At 57.3% G+C, this 21,423-nt stretch overlaps 2 protein-coding genes and 1 non-coding gene across 6 annotated transcripts; all 3 read right to left on the bottom strand.

Annotated features, from left to right (window-relative positions):
• Window positions 1-122: 122 nt before the first annotated feature.
• LOC135406020 (medium-chain specific acyl-CoA dehydrogenase, mitochondrial-like) lies at window positions 123-11,555 on the bottom strand. 4 transcript variants are annotated; one of them, XM_064640543.1, is made up of 13 exons: window positions 11,450-11,495; window positions 9,978-10,196; window positions 9,738-9,837; window positions 9,001-9,098; window positions 8,833-8,902; window positions 7,874-7,974; window positions 7,614-7,694; window positions 7,306-7,436; window positions 6,090-6,198; window positions 5,359-5,499; window positions 5,187-5,282; window positions 4,543-4,791; window positions 2,752-3,127 (listed from the first exon to the last, which is right to left on the bottom strand). In XM_064640543.1, the coding sequence occupies exons 1-13, from the start codon at window positions 11,471-11,473 to the stop codon at window positions 3,056-3,058; spliced, it is 1,491 nt and encodes a 496-aa protein (XP_064496613.1). In that variant the 5' UTR covers window positions 11,474-11,495; the 3' UTR covers window positions 2,752-3,055. The 4 variants fall into 4 exon arrangements, with proteins under 4 accessions (XP_064496616.1, XP_064496613.1, XP_064496614.1 ...); XM_064640544.1 differs by lacking the exon at window positions 9,978-10,196 and having other exon boundaries at window positions 11,450-11,555; XM_064640545.1 differs by lacking the exon at window positions 9,978-10,196 and having other exon boundaries at window positions 9,738-9,834; window positions 11,450-11,548.
• Window positions 880-963, bottom strand: LOC135406509 (small nucleolar RNA SNORD45). Its single transcript, XR_010426306.1, has one exon. It is a non-coding gene; the product is annotated as a small nucleolar RNA SNORD45 (small nucleolar RNA).
• A 2,497-nt stretch (window positions 11,556-14,052) lies between the features above and the next one.
• LOC135406130 (nicotinate-nucleotide pyrophosphorylase [carboxylating]-like) lies at window positions 14,053-17,404 on the bottom strand. The gene is made up of 3 exons (XM_064640669.1): window positions 16,247-17,404; window positions 14,940-15,071; window positions 14,053-14,604 (listed from the first exon to the last, which is right to left on the bottom strand). Exons 1-3 carry the CDS (start codon window positions 16,832-16,834, stop codon window positions 14,419-14,421), a joined length of 906 nt encoding a protein of 301 aa, XP_064496739.1. The 5' UTR covers window positions 16,835-17,404; the 3' UTR covers window positions 14,053-14,418.
• Window positions 17,405-21,423: the final 4,019 nt, after the last annotated feature.

Here is a 21,423-nt window from a genome sequence, read left to right as displayed (position 1 = left end):
CACCACCTCCTCCCAGGAGCAACCTGGGGCTCGGGGGCTTTTCCCCGTCCGAGCCTGGATGATGAGCAGTGTGTCTCCCAGGATGCAGATGGAACAAATCACAGGCTGTGATAACAACAAAAGAATGTTCAAATCCTCTTTATAAATATGAAACCAACTGCCAAACCTGCATTTTACAGACACAAAAAGACCCAATCTAACAAGTGCCCCTGGCGTGTTTTCTTTCTCACCCCACGGATCAGTCTCTCGGGAGCTGACAGGTGCCCAGGAAGCACCAGGGAGCTGCACACATGCACCCACACCTTTCCAGCTGGCTGGAGACCCGTCTGGAGATCCAAACGCCCTGGAAGAGGGACCTTGCCGGCAGCTGGGTTACCCCAAACCTCACCTGTCGTGCCCCACCGGAAGCTGCAGCGCTGCAGACTCTCCAAAATGCTGGCGCACAGCTCTGGGCCAGCCAAAATGGCACAGCCCTGGGCTGTCCCAAAGACCTGGGCGGGACAGAAAACATTCTGGTTTTAGGGCAAAGCTGATGGGAGGTGCCAGTTCCCTCCTGCCCACTCCCACCCAGAGCTGCACCAGCCCGGCTGCACACGTGGCACTGCAGCGCACGTGGCACTCAGGGACACCCCGAGTCAACATTCCCCCCTGGATATGGCCACAAAGCCCCAAACAATGGAATTCAGGCCAGGGGAGAGCCCCCCCACGCACAACAGCCAGGACTGAGCCCAGAACTGCTCCTGCCCAACGTGGGAACCGAGCAAAACACAACCTGTGCCCCCCTCCCCCTCTCGCTGCGTCACAGTTTGGGACGATGGGAACTTGATCCCACAGTTTGGAAAAGCTCCGCACTAACCTCCCAAGGGACCGGGAGCTTGCCGGGCCTCAGAGTAATTCTAGAGCTAAAGCGGTGAGAGACATCAGCTCAGCTCAGCTAATACATGCCAGCACTCATCCCCGGCCCAGGCGGTGCCTCCTCCGGCCCGGCCCGGCCCAGCCCACACACCCTGTCCCCAAAGCAGGACGCTCCCGCCTTCAGCCGGGACCCCGGAGCACAGCCCGGGGCTGGAGCCATCGCCGCTGCGGGCAAGAGAAACCCGCCCGCAGCTGCTTCCCGGAGCCGGCAGGGCTGTTCCCGCAGGAGCCGCTCGGCTGGGCCGGCATCGGGCTCAGGATCCTCCCGCGGCCGCCTCGCCCGGCCCGGACGCTCCGTCCTGGGCCCGCCGGGCTCGGGGCAGCGGCTCCGGCCCCGCGGCCTTGGGGCGGCACCTTCGACACCCCCAGCCCGTGGGGCAGCTCCAGGGCCGGGGGGTTTCGTGCCCGCGGCATCCGCCGCCTGCGGGGAACGAGCCGCCCAGCAGCCCCCCCCGGGACCCCCAAACCCGCCGGCACCTCTGCACCCCCACCCCGTCCCGCACCACGCGGCCGCTCCTACCCTCGGTTCCGCTGGAAGTGACGCCCGAGCGCGGGCGGGGCAGGAGGAGCTGCCGGCGGGATCCTCCCCCGTCAGGCTGCGTGCTCACCCACCGCTCTCCAGTCCGTCCAGTCCCCATCCCATCCTCCCCCATCCGCCTCCATCCCCATCCAGTCCGTCCAGTCCCCATCCCATCCTCCCCCATCCGCCTCCATCCCCATCCAGTCCGCCCTACCCCCATCCCATCCTCCCCCATCCGCCTCCATCCCCATCCAGTTCGCCCAACCCCCATCCCATCCTCCCCCATCCGCATCCATCCCCATCCACACGCCTCCATTTTCCTTCATCCGCCTTAATCCCCATCCGTCCCAAATCCCATCCCCATCTGCCCGCCCCCATCCGTCTCCTTCCACCTCCATCCGTATCCATCCCCATCTCATCCACCTCCATCCGCATCCATCCCCATCCTATCCGCCCAATCCCCATCCCACCCACCTCCATCCACCTCCATCCCCATCCCATCTACCTCCATCCCCATCCCATCTACCTCCATCCCATCTACCTCCATCCCCAGTCCCATCTGCCTCCATCCCCATCCCATCTGCCTCCATCCCCAGCCCATCCATCCCCTGTCCACTCCCACCTGCCAGCCCCACCTGGGGCCCATCCCATGCTGGGACCCACACACTGCACCGGATCCCACCGGAGCGTGCAACGAGTGTGGGAACAGCCACCCCTGTCCCGCCTGCACGACAGCTTTTATTGGGATGCAGCAGCGACTCCCAAACAGCCCTTTTCCAGGGAAACCCGCTGTGCTGGGCAGGCCCCATCTCCAGCCTGTGTTGGGGTCACCCCAGCTCAGCCCACGCTGCGATGCCCAAACCGAGCCCCTTTCCTGCAGGCTTTTCCCATGGGATCAGTTAATCCACATTCCCATTGCCCCATCCCGCTCCTTTGGCCCCCGGACACGCGGCCCCTGTCAGGCACCATCATTGCCACTTGCCTGTAACAAGGAAATCCAGCTCAAGGCACAAGAAACGGATTCACTTTTGTTTTCCTCTCAAATTGGCTGATGAAAGGCCCCAAACCCACAGTGCTTCCTATGGATCTGGAGAACTGGGGCCCTGCGTTCCCTGTGCCAGAGCCAGCTGGGCCCTTCCTCAGGAGGCAAAGCCAGTTTTTTAGGTTCCCTGAGACTGATCTGTTTGCTCAAGCTCCAGGAGTAAACACTGGGAGCCGATCAGTGCCGTTACACACGTGGAAACCCCCCAAATCCGCCCCCTGGGATGTGCTGGATTTTTTGCCTTCACGGGAACAAATCAACAAGAAGTCAGAAATAAATAAAAAAATCCAAATTTTGTTCACTTTTTGATCACGCAGGTTTGCCAGAGAAGGTTTTTTCTTCCTCTGCTGCCAAAAGGAGAGTGGGCAAGGGAGACACCGATCCCTGTGGGATTCAGGGATGTTTGAGATGGTCAGCTGGGGGGGATGGTGAAGGGACGGATAGGGTCCTAGAGCCTGTGCTGGATCAGGCACAAGAAGAGGAGTTTGGAGGAAAAGGGATTTTCCCAGATGTTTCTAACGGAGAAATGCAGCAAAATCTCCTTCCCCGGAAGGCAGGACCCAGAGCCGCCACGTCCCTCAGGCCCTGTACCTGCCCAGGTGCTCGCGGGCGATGATCACCCGCTGGATCTGCGCCGTGCCCTCGTAGATCTGCAGGGAGAGCCATGGCTGGGGGAGCCGAGTGCTGGGAAGGGGGCTCAACCAGAGCTCTGCCCACCCGGGACCCTCCCAGCGCCGAGCCCGGGGGCAGGAAGAGAGAAAAGGAGGAAAAATGAGTGTGACCATGACCCACAACAGGCAATAACCGCGTACAGGTGTGTTTGCCCAGTGCAGGAGGGATCCAGGGATCCCAGGTACACAAACACCTGTGTGTGCAGCGCAGGAGGGATCCAGGGATCCCCCAGGCACAGCCTGTGGCAGCTCCAGTTCAGCAGAATTTGGGGGTTTCAGTGTTTCCGCTCCCAGTTCTACCAGAAGTAGGATTGGCAAATTGCTCCCACTCCTGCAAATCCACTTTCTCTGCAGTCTCAAAATCAAATAATCTTCCCCAAACCACACGAACCTTTTCCAGGTGAAGCTGCCTGAATTGTAAGGCCCAGTGCCTTTTCTGAGTTCTTGCAGGGATGGAGGGAGCAGGAAACACACCCCAAAATTCATACTAAATCAGAGTAATTGGAACAATTTCAAGGTCCCAGCTTCCCTGGCTCTGCATTGAGGATTGATCTGTGTGATGGAGAATTGGATAACTGGGATCCCGGGGAACAAAAATCCCAGAAGAGGAAAAGAGCCTGATCTTGACAAAGGCCTGCGTCTCATTCAGTTCCTCCCTGGCAGGACTGAAATCAGGACTGATAATTTTTAGATTGCAAACAGCTGCTTTCTGTCCTTGGGGAGGGAAAAATTCCTAGCTGGTGAGAACAGTTGGAATTTTAAAGTCAGCTGTAAAAGGAATGTCAACTACCCAGAATCAACAGTAACAACAGCAGCTGTGATGCGTGTTCTCTGAGACCTGTTTGGATCTCTTCCATCCAGTCATGGGTAATGTCAGAAAGAGGGGAAAGGTGAAGATCCCTGGGTTTGCTAAATGGAATTCAATCTTTCCTGCTGAATAACGAACTGGAGTCAAGAGAGAAATTCTGGCCTGGAATAATTTCTTGGCAATAACACTGCAGAAAAACCGCTGGGGATTAGGGGTGTCTGTGGGCCAAAAATGAGGAAATATGACCGTGTTTGTTCTTTTGGAAAAAAACCCAATAAATAAATACCTAAAGAAGTGAATCACCACAGGCTGAGCCCCACAGCTGTTCCTGCAGCCCACACAGGGTAATTAATGCTGATTAATTAATCTGTGTTCCTTAGTGCTCGTGAGAGCTCAGCTGAAGCACCTGCCCGGTGTGTATTTGAGGATCTCAAATTTAAGGCCTTTCTGCCAATGGAAGGATTGTTGCTCTCAGCCTCCAAATCTTTTCATCCCGTGTCCATCCTGATTGCAATTACTCAGCTGTTAATTATTCTCTATAGAACACCTGTGTCGCTGTGGAGGCCCCACGCTCTGTCCCACTCACCTGGTAGATTTTGGCATCCCTCATGAGCTTCTCCACGGGATATTCTGTGTTGAACCCGTTCCCCCCAAAGATCTGCACGGCATCGGTGGCCACCTGGTTGGCGACGTCCCCGGCAAAGGCCTTGGCGACGGAGGCATAGAAGGTGTTGCGGCGGCCGGCATCCACCTCCCAGGCCGCGCGCTGGTACGCCAGCCGGGCCAGCTCCACCTTCATGGCCATCTCTGCCAGCAGGAACGCCACGGCCTGGTGCTGGGAGCGGGGAGACCCACCGGGTGAGCTTCAAAGGGCAGGGACTCTTCTTCAGGGACTCAAGGAGTCATGGAATCGTTGAGGCTGGACAAGAGTGTCAAGATCACCGAGCCCAACCCTCGTCCTCACCACTAAACTGTGTCCCCAAGTGCTACATCCACATGGTGAAACCCTCCAGGGACGGGGAGTCCCCCATAGCCCTGTGCCAGGGCTGGAGAAATCTTTCTGGGAATAAATTTTTTCCCCATAATCTGATTTTATATCTTCATTTCCTACTTTGCAAATTCAATACGCTTGGGAAGTTGTGCTTGAGGAGTTCTACAGAACTGGGATCCATCCCTCAACTCCATGTTGAATTAGACTGCCATTTTTGACGCCCAATCCCTCGGACCCACCTCTACGATGGGTTTCCCGAAGGTTTTCCTCTCCAGCGCGTACCTTGTGGCCTCGTCGAGCGCTCGTTTCGCCAGCCCCACGGCCCCCGCTGCCACCTGGGGCAGGCACAGTGCAGGATGAGCGGCAGAAATCCCCAGCTTAGGTTAGAAACAGCCCATTTCTGGCACTCACGGGGGGCCTGGTCTTGTCAAAGGCGCCCATGGCGATCTTGAAGCCAGCACCCTCCGCGATCAGCATGTTCTCCTTGGGGACTCGGACGTCCTCGAAGACGATCCCGCGCGTGTCCGAGCAGCGCTGGCCCATGTTCAGCTCCTGGAAAAGGGAATTTACAGAGGTGCCACTAAATCAGATTCTTCTGAGATTTAGTTTACTCAAAGCAGCTTTCTTTTCCCCCCAAACCACTTCAATTTTAGCTAAAACCAATCATAGAGACAAGAAATACCAACTTTGCCTTCCCAGCCCAGCAAGGCCCTGACCTGTCCCACTGTGTGGGATATCAATCCTGGGGCTAGAATCTCTCCTTTGGCTTTTTCTGGTTCAGTTTATCCTTTGGAGGATTCAGTTACATGTGTAATTCAATTCTACCCTCTGACATGGGATAGGAAACAGCCAAGAACCTCAGTGAAGGCAGCTGTGAGACCCAGCTGTGCTGCCAACAGACAAATTCCTAAATAAATGAGGTTTTCAAGTTCCAAATGTTCAATCTCTAGTTTTGCTGCTACTAAAAATGGCAGTTTCTTTGTTTTGTTTTTGTTTCCCCCCCCCCAAAGAGAACTCCACAGCGCCTTCCTGGGGCAGGAGCAGGCGAAATTCCAGCGAACCGTGAAGTTTTGGGGGAAGTTCTCCACCTGGCTGCTGACACCTTCACCCCCCTGAACATTAATCAGCTCTTGCCAATTCACCTTCCTGCCGATCTGGATGCCGGGGCTGTTGGCCTCCACAATAAACCCCGTGAAGGCTTTGCTGGCCGGGGCTCGGGGGTCGGGGTCAGTGCGGGCGAGCAGGAAATACCTGTGGGGGAACAGAGACGGGGGCTCGGCTCATCCTCAGCAAGCAGACACTGCTGGGCATAAGTGTCCCCAGTTTTTATCTGTGTACCATACAGGAAACCTTTTTAATGAGCCCTTCCAAAAAAACCCCCAACCAACGAGGAGGGAGCAGTGTAAGAAATGTCAGTGTTCTCAGGGCCTCTCTTCCTGCAAACATCAAGACTTAATGAAATTCCCTCAGATCTACCTGCAAAGCTTCTCTGCCTTCTCCATGAGTTGTGTCTCAATATCACACTCAGCCTCACAAGTAGCCCCAAATAAACCAATTCTCAGAACATCCGTAAGGATTATTGCTCAGGGAATACAGTATTGTGTGCAAAGCCTTATCCTTTCAATTGCCAATATCTCAATTTTACTCAGTATCACTTGTAAATGCATTTTTTTCTGTTAGCAATTGCTGAAATCCCATTGCTGGGGGTCAGGAACGTGCTGGGAGAGTCTCTGTGATGGTTCTGCTTCAAGCAAGGAGTTAAACAGTGAGAAACTCCAATTTTTGTAGATACTTTTTGTATAAAGTTTTTCCTCTTGAACTGTAAAGCCTTGGTGTGTTGGGGTGGGGAGGGATGGCGTGCTGAGCCCTGGGGAAGGGTCTGTGCTGCCCTGCTGTGCTGGGCAGGCTCTGGGACTCCTTGGAAATGCCTTCCCTTAAGGAAATTCAATGTAACTCCCCAGTTCCAGAGTTTTCCTGTTTTCCCTGGAGAGGTTCGTGGCTGAGTCAGAAGCAGCTGATCCCTGTCCCAGAGCCAGGGCAGGGCTGGGTAACCTGAGCTCTCTGTGAGTGAACGCTGAGTAACTCCCTGTCCCAAGGGGAAAGCAGAGCGGATTTGGTTTGGTTTCAGCCCAAATCAAGCTGCATTCCTGACTGGGGCTTTGACATCATCGAGCCATGACGTCACCGAGCTGTGACGTCATCACCCCATTCCCTGTTTGGGCACCCACAGGGGCTGCTGGTGCCTCGTCCCGATGAGCTGGTGACAGAGCGGAGCACTCAGGTTGGTGACAGCCCCTTCCAGGAACACCAGCAGAGCCCAGTGGGACTGCGAAGCCACACCGGTTCCAGCCAACGCACCAGTTGGCCTTCCCGCCGTTGGTGATCCACATCTTCTGCCCGTTGATGACGTACTCGTCTCCCTTCCGCTCCGCCCGGGTCTTGATTCCGGCCACGTCCGAGCCCGCGCCAGGCTCCGTCACACAGTAGGCCTGGAGGAAACAAACGCCAGCATCCCGAGGAATCAACGGCCTGAGTTTGGGCAGCCATGAAATTACTGTGGAATTGTGGGCACCGATGGATCCCCGGTCACCCTCACACACGTCAGGGACTCCTCTGTCATCAGCTAATTAATTAACTAATTATTGTCACTGCCTGGTCACACTCACACACATGAGGGGCTCCTCTGTCATCCTTCCCAAGTATTTCTTCTGCTGCTGCTCATTCCCAGCGATGATCACCGGCATTTGCTGCAAGGCAACGTTCAGAGCATTAATCCGTCACTTCAAGGGCCCCAAACCCGGTTTGGAGGACCGAGCCCGGTTTGGAGGGCCTAGATCCCAGTTCTGAGGGCTGAAACCCCAGTTTAAAGGACGCAAAGATGAGTTTGAGGGTCCCAGAGTGCAGTTTGGGGCTGAGCAGGACTCACCCCCAGGGAATTGGCCTCGATGGCTGTCTGCACCCCGGTGCATCCGTAGGCCAGCTCCTCCGTGATCAAACATGCCTCGAAGGAGCCCAGCCCCAATCCCCCTGTAGGGGACAGGTCAGAGCTCAGTGGAGTCTCAAGCGGAAAATATTAGTGATTTACAAGCTTTTATTATCCAAACATCCCCCATGTGCACTGCATTCCATTGGACATCCCCCCACAGGCTCGGGAAAGAATGTGCTGTCAGATTTATATTTTTGTTATTTTATTTCTTTATTTTCATTTCAGTCAGATGATTTAAAAATCCCATTTTACGGTTCTGGGGGAGTTTTGCGCTCAAGGTGGAACAAGTGGCACAAAATGGCCAGGAGGTGACACTAGGATCTGTCACTGCTTTACATCCAAGCATTCCCCCAGAAGCTCTTGGGAAGCAGAGGCAGGGCCATGAGGGCTCTGACACCTCACAAAACTACCTATTAGAACCCCCAACTCCCTTTTTTCAGAGGCAGGGACTGGTGCAGCAGACACCATTTTACCTGGGAAGTCTGGATCACTTTTCCCCTTTCCTGTGTCAATCTCTTTTCCCATTTTTAATTTCATTTTAACACCCTGTTCCATGACCTTCTCCCACAGATCTTGGGAGGCATCAGTCTCTATTTTTCCACACCCACTAAGTCAGTCTCACCAGTGACCTCCTTTTCCAGGTTATTTGTGGGTATCCCAGCCAGACTGTGCTGATGATTTTCTCACCATGAAACATGATTTTTCAAATCCATTCCTGAATTTCGAGTGTTTAACACCCACCTGGCCCACCTGTGTGTGCCCACCTGCCCATGGATCCTTTTGGGATTACTCCAGGGTGCAACTGGTAATTTTACACATAAGCCACAATTTCACACATAAATCCCCTCCAAGGCCTTTTCTTTGGTTTATTTTAGGGATTAAAATGGATCATCACTCACCACAGCTCTCTGGGATGTGGGAATTCATCAGCCCAAGCTCCCAGGCCCGTTTGATGAGTGGCACAGGATACTGGAACAGGAAAAATCACGACTGATTATCACAGGTAACATTTCAAAATTCACATTAAGAGAAAAGTCTGTTTTTCCCCTGCTGTGTGGTGGATTTACCTCGCCAGTCTTGTCATACTGAGCAGCAACAGGAATAATCTCCTCCAGAGCAAATTTCCGGGCAGTGGCTTGGAATTCCTTCTGTTCATCTGTCAGTTCTAGTGGAAAATAAGAGGTAAAAAAATCACAAAGATTTTCAATTTTCTCCTTCCCTTTGAAACTCTCCTGAGCTTTGAGCAATGCCCACAACAGCATTACTTACCAAATTATTCAAAAAATACTGAAAATAGAGCAGGAAGTGCCAGGTAACAAAATGTTTTAGTAAAAACACCTGTCAAACATCTGCTGCTGCCCCACAGAATTTGCTGTAATAGCTCAAGTGAGGAGGAATCTGTGTGTCACATCCCTGGACCCACTGCGTTCCCCTGATGCTACACAAGGTTCTTTTAACAGTTTAAAAGCCAATGCAGGATCATCGTTCAATGCTGAGGTAACTTTGGCAATGAAAAGAGCTCAAGACAGGTAAAAGAAGGTCTCAGAAATATCACACACGTCCCCCCAGCAGTCCTGAGCTGGAAAGGAAAAGGGATTTCGGATTTCAAATAGTTTTTATAAAAAGAATAGAAATCTATTCCAAATAAACACCTACCTTGAAATTCCTCCTGAACTCCAATGCCGTTGTTTGGCTTTTTTGGGGTTGGTTGGGGTTTTTTTGGGAGAGGGTCTCTGGTTTTTTGTCTCGTTTGCTGCCATTTGTCCCTCCCTGTTCCCTCCCTCCCCAGCCCTGCCACACTCACCGAAGCTGAACCCGGCCCCAGGTTTGCTCAGGTGCACATTTGGGGCAGGTTTGCTGGAGCTCGACCTCCAGCCATGCCAGACCACGGTCCGAAGCAGCTGCTGCAGGAAAAGGAGTGTGAGAATGAGGGAATGTCCCGGGCTGAAGCGAGGGGCACATCCCAAAGGTGCTGGTGAGGGACACAGGCTGTGACAGGTGTCACACAGGCAAAAAAGGTATTTTCAGAGAATACTGAAAATACCTGTAAAACCAAAAGGTGAAGAACTGTGGGAAGAACTGGGATAGAGCCTGGAAGGCAGAGCTGTGGAGTCAGTGATGCACAGCTCAGGGAATGGGGGGGGCAGCTTCCAGAAGGTGAAGTGTTATCCGTGGGGTTTTCACAAGCCACAGATGTTGTAAAATGATATTTTCCCTTCTCATCCAGGTTTTCCCTTCTTGCCTGAGCTTTCTTGCCAAACTGCTGCCACAGGAAAATAAAACAAATAATACCAGGAAACCTCCAGACAAACCTCAACCCTCCCAAACATTTTACACGTTGTTTAAGCTAGAACTGACAGAAAGATGAGGTAGAAAAAAACCAGGGAATTGCAATTGTGGGAGCTTTGTTTGGTTGGTTTTTGTTTTCCTTTGGGATTTGCTGGGTTTTTTTCCTTAAGGATGATCCAGTCCTATGCAGCTTGTCCACCAAAAAGTTTAGACGAAACTAGGAAAAGCCCTGAATTCCTAACAAGGCTGAAGGTGACACCCTGTGGAAAGGAGCTGTCAAGTTTGTGTTAGAGACGTTCGGTCTCGTGGTTCTCCTGTCCCAGGGCTGTGCAAGATCAAGGACATCGCTGAGGTGACTCTGGAAACACCAACACCCTCAGACAGGTGGAGGTGAGGGTTGGGCAGAGGGTCACAGCAGGAGGCACACAGAGGAGGGACAAAGGACCAAAGGTCACACACAGAGGATGAGATGCTGGAGCAGTTTATGTGCCCCATCCCTGCAAGTGTTCCCAGGCAGGTCAGACAGGGCTTGGAGCAATGTGGTCTAGCAGAAGGTGTCCCTGCCTGTGGCAGGAACTGGTGGAACTGAGTGGTCTCTAAGGTCCCTTCCCACCCAAACCAGTCTGTGATTCCGTGTATGGATTTGGGCGAGCACCTGCCCGCTCGGTCACCTCTCTGTGCCCTGAGCCTAACCCCAGCTCCTCGTGCCTTCCGCCCTCTCTGGCCCCGCTGCCGGGGCCTGAACCCCAAATCCCGGTGCCTGGAGCATCCCTTGTGAGAACCGCAGCCCCCGCCGCTCCCGGACGGACCCCCCCCCCTCTCCCCCCCCCCGGTCACCGTGACGCTTGGGGCAGGTGGCCATGGGGACACTGGAGCGGCACCGGAGGGACAGCGCAGGGACACGGTCGGGCCGGCGCCCTTCACCTTTCCCCCAGTTCAGGAATCACGGGGAGAATTGGAAGCGCCGGCGCAGTTCCTGGGGAGGGGGCCCGGTGGATCCCAACGTAAGGAATGTTCCCAGTTACCAACGGCACGGGCAGCCCTCGGGGAGCAGAGGGCACCGACCCCTGGGAGGGGCAGCGGGCACTGATCCCGGGGGCAGCGGGGGCAGCAGCTCTGAGGCCGCCCCTGGGACGAGACCCCCGGGGTCGGGGCTGGCAGCGGCGCCCCTGCCCCAGCACGAGCCTGGCCCTCTCCGTCCCCTCCGAGCCCCCCGAGCCCCCTCACCCGGCTGACGCTGAGCGCGGACATCGCGGCGGCGGCTACGGCAGTGTCCGGCTTGGGGGGGGGCGGAGCAGAGTGGGACGGTCCCGGCCCCCTCCCGCCCACGGAATAGGACGGTGCCCCCCCACATCCCCGAACAGCCCCGTGCTTCCCCCGAACAGCCCCGTGTCCCACCGAACCAGCCCCGTGCCCCCCCCCCCGAACATCCTTTCCCCCCCGAATATCCCCTTGCCCTCTCGAACATCCTCGCCCCCCGAACGTCCCTGTTCCCCCCCCGAACAACCCCGTGCTCCCCCCGAACAGAGCGGCCCGGGTTCCCCTCCGCGCCCCTCCCCCGCCGCTGCCCCGTTTCATCGGGATGACACTTTAGGGAAAGAGCTGCTTTGATTTCCCTGGGAAAAGCCTTTTTCGGCGGGAAATTTACCCCACGCCCTCGGAGCCGCGCTGGGCTCGGGGCTCCCCGGGAGCTGGGTTGGGTGGATGCGGCCAGGAGAGCCCCGGGCCCCTGCCCAGGGCGGAGGTGGGCTTGGGTAGACGCGGATCGGGTGAAGGCACCTCGTTAAAAGCAGCCGATCGTGGTCTCGCACGGGCTTTGTTCAGACCGCGGCTGGTTTTTCACTCCGGTACGGGTGGAATAGGGACGGGAGTTGGGGAAGGGGCTGGAACGTGAGTCCTGTGAGAAGCGGCTGAGGGAGCTGGGGGGGCTCAGCCTGGAGAAAAGGAGACTCAGGGGGGACCTTCTGGCTCTGCAACTCCCTCTGACAGGAGGGAGGAGCCGGGGGGGGGGGGGTCGGGCTCTGCTCCCAGGGAACAAGGGACAGGACAAGGGGAAACGACCTCAAGTTGTGCTAGGGGAGGTTCAAGTTGGACATCAAGAGGAGTTTCTTCATGGAAAGGGTGTCAGGCATTGGGAGGGGCTGTCCAGGGAGGTGGTGGAGTCCCCATCCCTGGAGGTGCCCAAGGAACGACTGGACGTGGCACTCAGTGCTCTTGCCTAGTTGACAAGGGGGGGATTGGTCACAGGTTGGACTCAATGACCTTGGAGATCTTTTCCAACCTTAGTAATTTGATGATTCTGTGACTTTTCTCCCTGCAGCTGAGTTAAAGTTAATTTGTAACTTTATGTTATTCCAATGTTTAATGAAGATTTTCACGTTCCAGTTTTAAATCCAGTTTCAAGGCCACGGGACACGTGATTTCAGGGCTGGGAAACACTCCCTCTCCAGCTTGTGTCCTGTGCACCACAGGTTCTGCTCCACAGGTCACATTCCTGACTGAAGCTGGGAGTTTAACTGCTGAGTAGCCCAATTTCTGTCCATGGATTATTCATCCCTTATTTGCACGGTTCCTGCACACCTAATTCCTCAGTGCTCCTCAGGTGATTTATTATCACCACAGCTCCAGGATGCAGAAACATTTCTCCATCCCTTTTAAGAGAAAGGTTCTAACAGGTGGGGTTTCCAATGAGCAGAGTGGATTTTACTGGAGTTCACTAACTGGGATCTTCCCCCCCCATACACACAATCCCAGAGGCAGGAAGGGGGGGTTGGTATCCCTATGGAAAGGTAATGGCACAGGTAACATCTGTCACAAACAGGTGCAGCTGCTTCAGGAACCTGAGCAACTGCAGGGTGTTCCTGCTGCGGGGAGGGATTTTGGGACAGCATGGACAGAACTGAGACATTATTTCCAGGGACTTCCAAGATCAGAATCAATAACCCTTTGGTAAGGAACAAGCTCCTGAGATCTGTGACCCAGGAATGAGCTGATATGGGGAGGGTTCAAGAGGGTCAAGATGCAGAGGGGGGTAATGTGGCTGGAAACAGGAATGCCAGGGTGAAGCTTCCCAAGGTGGTGAGATAAGGAGAAGCCTGGCCTGCAGCCTTCCTGGAAGGTGGTGACTCAGGGGGATCACCAGGAAGGGCTGGGGCTGGACCGCAGCAGGGGGCACTGGTCCCAGAGTGGATCACACTCAGGGGATGGGTGCTGGTCCTCGGATAAGGGATCACACAGCATGGGTGCTGCTCCTGGGATAAGGGACCAGACTCATGGGATGGGTGCTGATCCCAGGATAAAGGATCACACTCACAGGGTGGGTCCTGGGATGGGATGGGGTCCTGTGCAGGGGTGACAGTGCCTTGCTGGTGGCAGTAATTTATGGCCAGATTTCCTGCTCATCCCTAACCCATCCCCTGGGGTCCGAGCCCCTTAAACTGGGCTCTGGGCCTCTGAAACTGGGGTTTAAGATCCTTAAACTGGGATCTTGGCTCTCCAGGCTGGGGTCTGTGCACCTCAAACTGGAGTCTGTGCACCTCAAACTGAGATCTGGGTCCCTCAAACTGGGCTCTGGACCCCTCAAACTGTTGTCCTGAACTCAGACTTGTTCCCCAAGCGCCAATTTCCACAAAAGGCTGGATCCCACTCCCTGATTAGCAGAATTTCCACTATTTTGAGTAGGGGACTCAAATGGGTTGGCGGTCGTGACACCCTTCCCTCCCCCCCTCCCCTCCCCCTCTATTTTTGATCGGTATAAAGCGGATGTTTTCACACTCACTGGTGGGGTTTGGGGAGCAATGCCCCCAAAAAATGTTGGGGAGACGTGGGGGGGAGGTGTGGGAGGGGTTTATTTGGGGGTACAGAGAGAAAAGGGGGGTGAGGAGACTCCAGGATTGAGATCCAGGGTCACCCCTGGAGGGGGGAAGAGTTTGGGGGGACCCTGGGGACGCCAGGATGGGCATTGGGGTCCTCTCTGGGTAAGGGAGACCCCAAGGTGAAGATGTGGGGTCCAAGCATGTGTTTAGGGAGGCCCCAGGATGGATTTTGGGATCCCCTGGATATTGGGGCGGGGGGGGGTCCTCAGCCGTTGGCGCCCCCTGGTGGCTGGGAAGACCCACTGCCGGATTTCGGGGTCCCCCTCCCAGGGGGGGATTTAGGGGGTCCCAGGGTGGCTTTCCGGGGCCCAGGGATGGATTTTAGGGTTCCAGCACCCGCAACGCGAAGTCCAGGGCGGGGGCGCTGTGAGTCAGACACCCCATGGACACCACGTCGATGTGGGGCCCCAAAAACTGGGGGAGGGTCCCCAAAACGACCCCCCCGCTGGCCTCCACCGTCACCCTGGGGTGCGCAGCCTTGACCTGCGCTGCCGCCGAGTGCAGCTCCTGGGGGACACGGGGGGCACCACGTCAGCGAGGAGCCCCTCACCCCCAAAACTGGAGGTGTGCAAGGCAGAAATCTACAAGTTACCCACCCGCTGACCCCCAAAATCGGGGTCCCCTCCACTCAGAAACCTCTCAAACTAGGGTCCCCCCAACCAAACCCACGAGTTACCCACCCGCTGATCCCCAAAACTGGCGTTCTCCAACCCACTGACCCTAAAAATGGGGTTCACCCCCCCGTATCTATGGGGCTTCCCCACATTTTATACAGGGGGTTCCCCTATTTTCGGGGTCCAGTCCCACACCTGGGGCTGCCTCCCCGGATTTTGGGGGCTCACCTGGGGGGAGAGGTTGTCCAGGAGGACGATGTCGGCCCCCGCCCCCGCGGCCTCCAGCGCCTCGGCTGCGTTGGAGCACTCGACCCCCACCCGGCGGGTGAATCCCCCGGCCCGGCGCACCCCCAAAACCATCTGGGGGGTGAGAGGAGGATGAGGGGGAGGAATCCCAGAGGGACCCCACCAAGCCCCGATATGGGCTGGGGGTGAGGTAAAAGAGAGGGTGCCCCACCCAGAGCCCCTCAAATGGGGTCATCCCCCCCAACTCGTTGACCCACAACTGGGGTCTCTCCCCACCCCCCCGCACTGATCCCCCCAAATTGGGGTCCTCGCTTCTCAAATCCCCCAATTCGAGGATGTCTCCCATTTCCCCCCAAAATTAGGGTTCCCCCACCTATTGTCCTCTGAATTTGGGATCTCCCAACCCAGGACCTCCCAATTCAGGTGTGACTCCCCCCCTATTTCCCTCCCAAACTGGGAGGGGTGAGGTTCCCCCACCCATCCCTCCCCAATTCAGGGGTCCCCCCACATCGCCCCTCACACAGAACCCTCTCCGGGGGTCCCTCCCACTCATCTCCCCCCCAGTTCAGTGCCCCTCTCAAATATTGGGGTCTCCTCCCCCCCAATATCAGTGTTCGCCCACCATCCCCGAAGTTTGGAGTCACCCAAGCTATAACCCCCCAAAATCGGGCCCCCACCTCCAACCCCTCCAGTTCAGGAGTCCCCCCTACCCAACACCACCAAAACTGGGGTCATCTCTCCTCCCACCCAGAACCCATCAATTCAGGGCCCCCCCCCATTTCCTTCCCAAATTGGGCTCCTCCCCCCAAATATTGGGGTTCCCCCACCCATTTCCCCCTAATCCAGGGGTCCTTCTGTCTGCCCTCCACCCATTGTCTCCCAATCAGTGTGTCCCTACCCAAATTCGGGGTCCCTCCACCCAGAATGCCCGATTTAGGGGTCACCCCCCCAAATCGATGTTTCCCCTCCTTCTCCCCCCTGAAACTGGGGTCCCCCACCTACCTTTTACCCCATATCAAGCCCCAAATACGGGTGCCCTCCCCACAAAATTTCGAGGTGCCCACCTGCTCCAGCCCCCCAAACCGGGGTCCCCCCTCCTCCCCTCCCGAAAATATCGACACTCCACCAAATTTCGTGGTCTCTCTACCCAGAAACCCCCAATTTATGCATCTCTTCCCCCAAATCGGAGTTGCCCCCTCGTCTTTTCCCAGACTTTGGCCCCCCTCCCCGAACCCCCCCAATTCAAGGGTCCTCCGACCCATTACTCCCCAAAAATTCGGGGTGCCCACCTTCTCGAGCCCCCCCGCCGCCGCCGCCAGCGCTCGGTGATTGTCCTTGAGCAGGAGGAGCCCCCCCCCCAATCCTCCCCGGTGGGGGTCGGCGCCCCCCACCCCCAGCGCGTATTTCTCCGCCAGTCGGAAGCCGGGGGTGGTTTTTCGGGTGCCCGCCACGACCCCCCCCCACCCCTGTCCCCGAGCCACCCCCACGGCCCTCGCGGCCATCGAGGCGACCCCGCTGCAGCGCCCCAAAATATTAAGGGCGACCCTCTCCCCCGTCAGGACTCCCCCGGCCGGACCCTCCACCTCGGCCACCAGCGCCCGCCCGGGGGGCAGCGACCCCCCCTCGGGGACCCTCCAGGTGACGCGGCACCCCGACACCCCGAACACGGCCTCGGCGAAGGGGGCCCCCGCCAGGACGCCCCCCGGGCCGCCCCCGCCCTTGCTGAGGAGGTGGGCGCGGGTCGGGGCGTCCCCCGCGACCCCCACGGTGGCGTCGGGCCAGGGCAGGTCCTCGTCCAGCCACGCGCGGGCGAGGGACACGAGGCGGTGGGGGGGCGGCAGGGGGGCCCAGAGAGGGGCGGGGGGCTCGCAGGTCATGGTGGGGGGTCCTGGGGAGAGGGAGAAGGGCGTTATTGGGGTGCTCGCGGGGGATTTGGAGGGAGTTATTTGGGTCCAGGGAGGAATCTTGGGATCTTCAGGGCGGGGAGAGGTGGCTCGGGAATCGCGGGGGGGGGGGTGGTTTTGGAGGGTTACTGGAGTCGTTGAAGGGGGATTTGGGGGGGATATTGGGGGTTTGGGAGGGGGATTTGGGGGCTTATTGGGTGCTAGGGAGTTCCTGGAGGATTTTGGGGTCCTTGGACAGATTTTGGGGGGATCTGGAGGGGGGATTTTGGGAGGTAATTGGGGTCCTGAGGGGTTCTTGGGGGGATCTTAGGGAGTTATTGGGTCCTTGGAGTGATTTTGGCATCCTGGGGGAGTCGAGAAGGTTCTGGGGAGGATCTGAGGGGGCATCTGGGAGAGAGGTTGGGGGTTCTGGAAGGGGTCTTGCAGGGGATTTTGGGGTCCTGCAGGGACTTCGGGGGGTTATTTGGGTCCGGCAGGGGGAAGTTGTGGTCTTCGGGGGGGTGGGGAGGAGGAGTCTGGGGGCTTTTGGAGGTGGTTTGAGGGCTTATTGGGGTTCTGACAGGGATTTTTGGGGGGCCCTGGGGGGTTTATTGTGGTCCTGGGGAGAGATATTGGGGTTTAGGGGGAGTCCTGAGGGGTCCGCGGGGGATTTCGGTTGGTTATTTGGGTCTTCAGGGGTCCGAGAGGGATTTGGTGGGGGGTTGTGGTCCTTAGAGTGGTAGAGGGAAGGATGTGGGGGGCTTGGGGGGTTACTGGTGGGATTTTGGGGAGTTTTTTGTGTCCGAGGGGGGGAATTTTGGGATCCTGAGGGAAGTTGGGAGGGGGATATTGGGGTCCTGGAGGGGATTTTGGGGGGTTATTTGGGTCCTGGGGGGCATTTGGGGCCCTGGGGGTAGGGCAAATGTGGGTCTTGCCCCACAGAAACCCCCAAATGTGGGTCCCACTCCACCCGGACCCCCTTTAAATGTGAGTTTCCCCCCAAAAATGACCTTCCCACCCCCAAATCCACCCCCTCCACATATGGGTCCAAACCCCCCCAGAAACACCCCCAAATCTCGCACCCCCCAACCCCCCCCAGATGTGGGTCTCCCACCTGCCCCTCCTCCCCAGCTCAGGGGGTCCAAAGTCTGGCCCTGATTGGCCACATCCCCCCCCCCCCTCCCCCCGCGCCCAAGTGGGGGATGGGCACCTCACTGACCTGTCACGACTTAGGGGGCAACTGAGCGGAACTGGAGGGGGGTCAGGGGAGTTCTTACCTGTGGGGGCGTGCCCAGCCCTGCCCAAAGACCCTCCCCCTTTGCTGTGATTGGCTGTCCCGGGGTCCCCACCCCCCACCCAAAGGTTTGGGGTGGGGGAGGGAAAATTCTCTTTATTGGCAATAAATAAGCGATGCTGGGGGTGGGGGGAATGACTGGGGGGAATTTGGGGGGCACCCCATGATCAGGAGAGGTGCTTGGAGGACTTGGGGGCTCAGGGTTCTTGAAGGGCACTTGGGTGGTGCCCCAGGGACGGGGGTGGTGCCCCAGGGACAGGGGTGCTTGAGGGGCCTCATCTCCAGCCTGAGGAACCAGGAGCTCAAGGACTCCCTGAGGCAGCTGATTCACTTGGTCACGTTCCAGCAGGGCTGAGGCACCCATCTCTCTTCCCAAGTGATTCCCAGCTACTGTCCAGCAGCTTCTGTGCTTTGGGTGTTTGTCCTGTGAGTATTGGGTTTCTACAGCCACACCAAGCCATCCCTCTGACCCCAAGGCCTTCTGTCAATGTGTCCTTCTTTCTGGCAGAGCTGCCCTCCCGTGGAGCCTCTAATGAACGGGGGATGTGCATGGAGTGCAGTGCCCAAAGACTGGGATTGCCAGGAATAATCCACATGCTGTCAATGTGTGTGGCCTGGGGTGCCTCTGGCAAGGGAACAGCCCGAGGCACTGCAGGGTGCTACAGACTATTAATGAAGCGCTTGTTGGATGATCTTGCTCCCCAGGGTGCATGTTCCTGTGATGCCAAGTGGGGCCAGGAGGGAAGGGCAAACAGACACGGGCTGTTTGCAGGGGGAGATACAGGGATGGTCAATGGCAGCAAGTTGTGAGCAGAGAAAAAGGAAAAAGACAATATGAAGCAAAGGAAATGCTCAGGGCTGTTTGGGGGGAGCTGCCAGGCAGCCCTGGATCTGAGCAGCAATGTCTGCAGTGGGACAAGAAACTCACAGGTCACCTGAGCAAACTTTCTCGTTGACTTCAAAGGTCACTGGGAACCTGAGTGGTTTTCCTCCCGTCCAGAAGAGAAGGTCTGTGGTCAATGGACATAGACAATTGTTCATGTGCATCACAGTAGTGTCCCAGTGCTGGGCACAGAGGAATGACAACAGTGACTGGCTGCCAGGACAGCTCCAGACCACTGGTGACTTCTGGGCCTGGTCATCCAGCCAAACTTCCATCCCCTCATCATCCACTGCTTCAGTCTGGCTGTGAGATGATGGGAGACCATGGCCAAGGCCTTCCCAAAGTCCAAGTGTACCCCGTTTCCTCCTTTGCCCTCCCAAACACTTTGTGCTGTGTTTTTCTTTGCCTTCAAGTGCCCGGGGATGACTGTGGGAGGGCTTGTCCTGTCACCTTCCCGAGGACTGAGGTGGAGCTGACCAGTCCCTCCCCACATGGCACACTTCCAGGGCAATGCCTGGCAAAGAGTGCAGGTCCTCTGGGCCTGATTAGAAGACAATCAGAAGAGATTTCTTCCCACAGGATCACAACTCCAGCTCAGCTTTTCTGAGTGTTTTTCTCAGAGTCATGAATTCTCTGTTCCACGGGCTGTAGATGAGCGTGTTCAGTGGGGTCTTGAGGAAAGGGAAGACAAGTATTTTTCTGAAGGCCAATGTCACTTGTGCCCGCAGAACTCTTCTGAGTGCACAGGTGAGAAGCTCCCCACGTGTGCCTCCCCAAAGGCTGTGCATCGGCAGGCACCAGCCAGAGAGCCAAGGAAGGGGATCCAGCAGAGAGGCCTTTGCAGTGGTTGCTTCCAAGGCAGATGAGAGAACTCCCATTGGGACTGGGGAGGGGGGTGAGGAAGAGCAGCAGTGTGTGTGTGTATCAGGGCTCTGTGAGGTGTCCACACCTGAGCTGGGCTCATGCCCTGCCCACATGCCAGGGGGGTTAAAGGCACAAGTCCTTCCCTTGCACACACAGACAGTTCATTGCAGCAGGGGCAGGGTCTCCCTGGCTCCTGCTGCTCCCAAGGGCTGGAGTCACCTCAGCCCTGCGGGGTGTCACCTGCTCTGCCCTGTCTGAGATGCCCCATGGCCTGAGGGATTGACACAGGGAGCTCTGTGCACAGAAGCACATCCCAATGCTGCACTAAGGGATTTCCCAGGAAATGTTACTATCAGCTTCTAGGATCTTTCAGCAGGACTCTCTCAGTTGCTGCAGTGCAGGGGAAGTGGCCATATGGCAGAGCAGGGCAGGAGCTGCAGGCAGCAAGGGCAGAGAGGAGAAATGAGCAGGAGGTTCAAGGGATTCTGGGGTGGGAGGACAGGGCAGAGCTGCTCAGGGGAGGAACCTTGCCAGCCCTTTGCCACAGTCAGGCTCTGGCTGCAGAGCAGTGCAGGTGAGTTCCTGCAAGTGCCTCTCCCAGCTGCCAAATGGCAGCAGTGCCGGAGCTGCCAGGATGGCTCTGCTGGATTTGCTGGGGTGCAGCAGGAGAAGCTGCTGCAGAGCAGGACTTGCTGCTGCCCCCTCAGAGGCCCAGGGCAAGAAGGTTCCCTGTGCCAGGGCTGGCTGTGGGGTGGGAAGGTGGGGGTGCAGCCAGGGGTGCCCAGGGCTGTGGTGCAGAGCAGGGTCCTGCCCCCAGGGCTCTGTGTGCTGGGGCAGGGACTCTGCTGCCTGCCAGGGTCAGCTCTCAGCCCGGCCAAGGAGCTGCCACGGGGCTGGGGGAGAAGGGGTGGGTGGAAGGAGTGACCCCTCAGGGCAGGGCAGGGCTGGGCAGGGCCCTTCAGCTGCAGGCTCAGGGCTCCTCACAGCTTCAGCTCCACCTCCTGCCATTTCCAGGGGCCCTTCTCAGGAAGCACATCCCCCCAGAACACCCCCCCTTCCCAGCCACCACAGGCTGTCTGGGATCTGCTCTGCAGCCCCTGCCCAGGCAGAGCTGCCCCTGGGCACTGGGCTGGGCATGGCTCTGGCAGCACTGGCAGGGAGCTGAGCTGGGCACAGGGAGGGGCTGCTGGCAGGAACAGCTCCTCACCCAGAGACAGGCAGGCAGGAAGAGGGAGCTGCTGCCAGAAGTGCTGGGCAGGGGGATGTGGGCCCTCCCTGCTGTCCCTGTGGCACAGACCCCTTCCCTGAGCAGCTCCTGCCTGGGCTCCTTTCCCAGTCTAAGCAGAGCCTGTGCCCTCAGGCCATGGCCCCTGGGCTGTGCATTGCCCTGCAGCAGCCAGAGCCCAGGCAAGGACAAGGCCCCCATTTCCATCTCTCTCTGTGTGTCCCTCCTCCCTTGGCAGCCGCATTGTGGCATTTCCCTGCCATCCCCTGTTGTCTGGGCTGTTCTTCTTCTCACCATTGGCTTTTCTCAGGCAGTGC

The sequence above is a fragment of the Pseudopipra pipra genome, chromosome W, assembly GCF_036250125.1.
Source record: "Pseudopipra pipra isolate bDixPip1 chromosome W, bDixPip1.hap1, whole genome shotgun sequence".
Classification (NCBI taxonomy): Eukaryota; Metazoa; Chordata; class Aves; order Passeriformes; family Pipridae; genus Pseudopipra; species Pseudopipra pipra.
The sequence above is the reverse complement of the archived record's forward strand: the minus strand, read 5'-3'. Positions and strand labels throughout refer to the sequence as shown.

Coding starts and splice junctions, on each gene's coding strand:
- LOC135406020 (XM_064640543.1), bottom strand. CDS start 11,473: ATGTCCGCGCTCAGCGTCAGCCGG. Junction 7,975..8,832: donor CCACATCCCAGAGAGCTGTG/GTGAGTGATGAT, acceptor TGTCCCCTACAG/GGGGATTGGGGCTGGGCTCC. Junction 7,437..7,613: donor CAGAGGAGCCCCTCATGTGT/GTGAGTGTGACC, acceptor TGTTTCCTCCAG/GCCTACTGTGTGACGGAGCC.
- LOC135406130 (XM_064640669.1), bottom strand. CDS start 16,834: ATGACCTGCGAGCCCCCCGCCCCTCTCTGGGCCCCCCTGCCGCCCCCC. Junction 15,072..16,246: donor CGGCGGGGGGGCTCGAGAAG/GTGGGCACCCCG, acceptor CTCACCCCCCAG/ATGGTTTTGGGGGTGCGCCG. Junction 14,605..14,939: donor TGGACAACCTCTCCCCCCAG/GTGAGCCCCCAA, acceptor CGTGTCCCCCAG/GAGCTGCACTCGGCGGCAGC.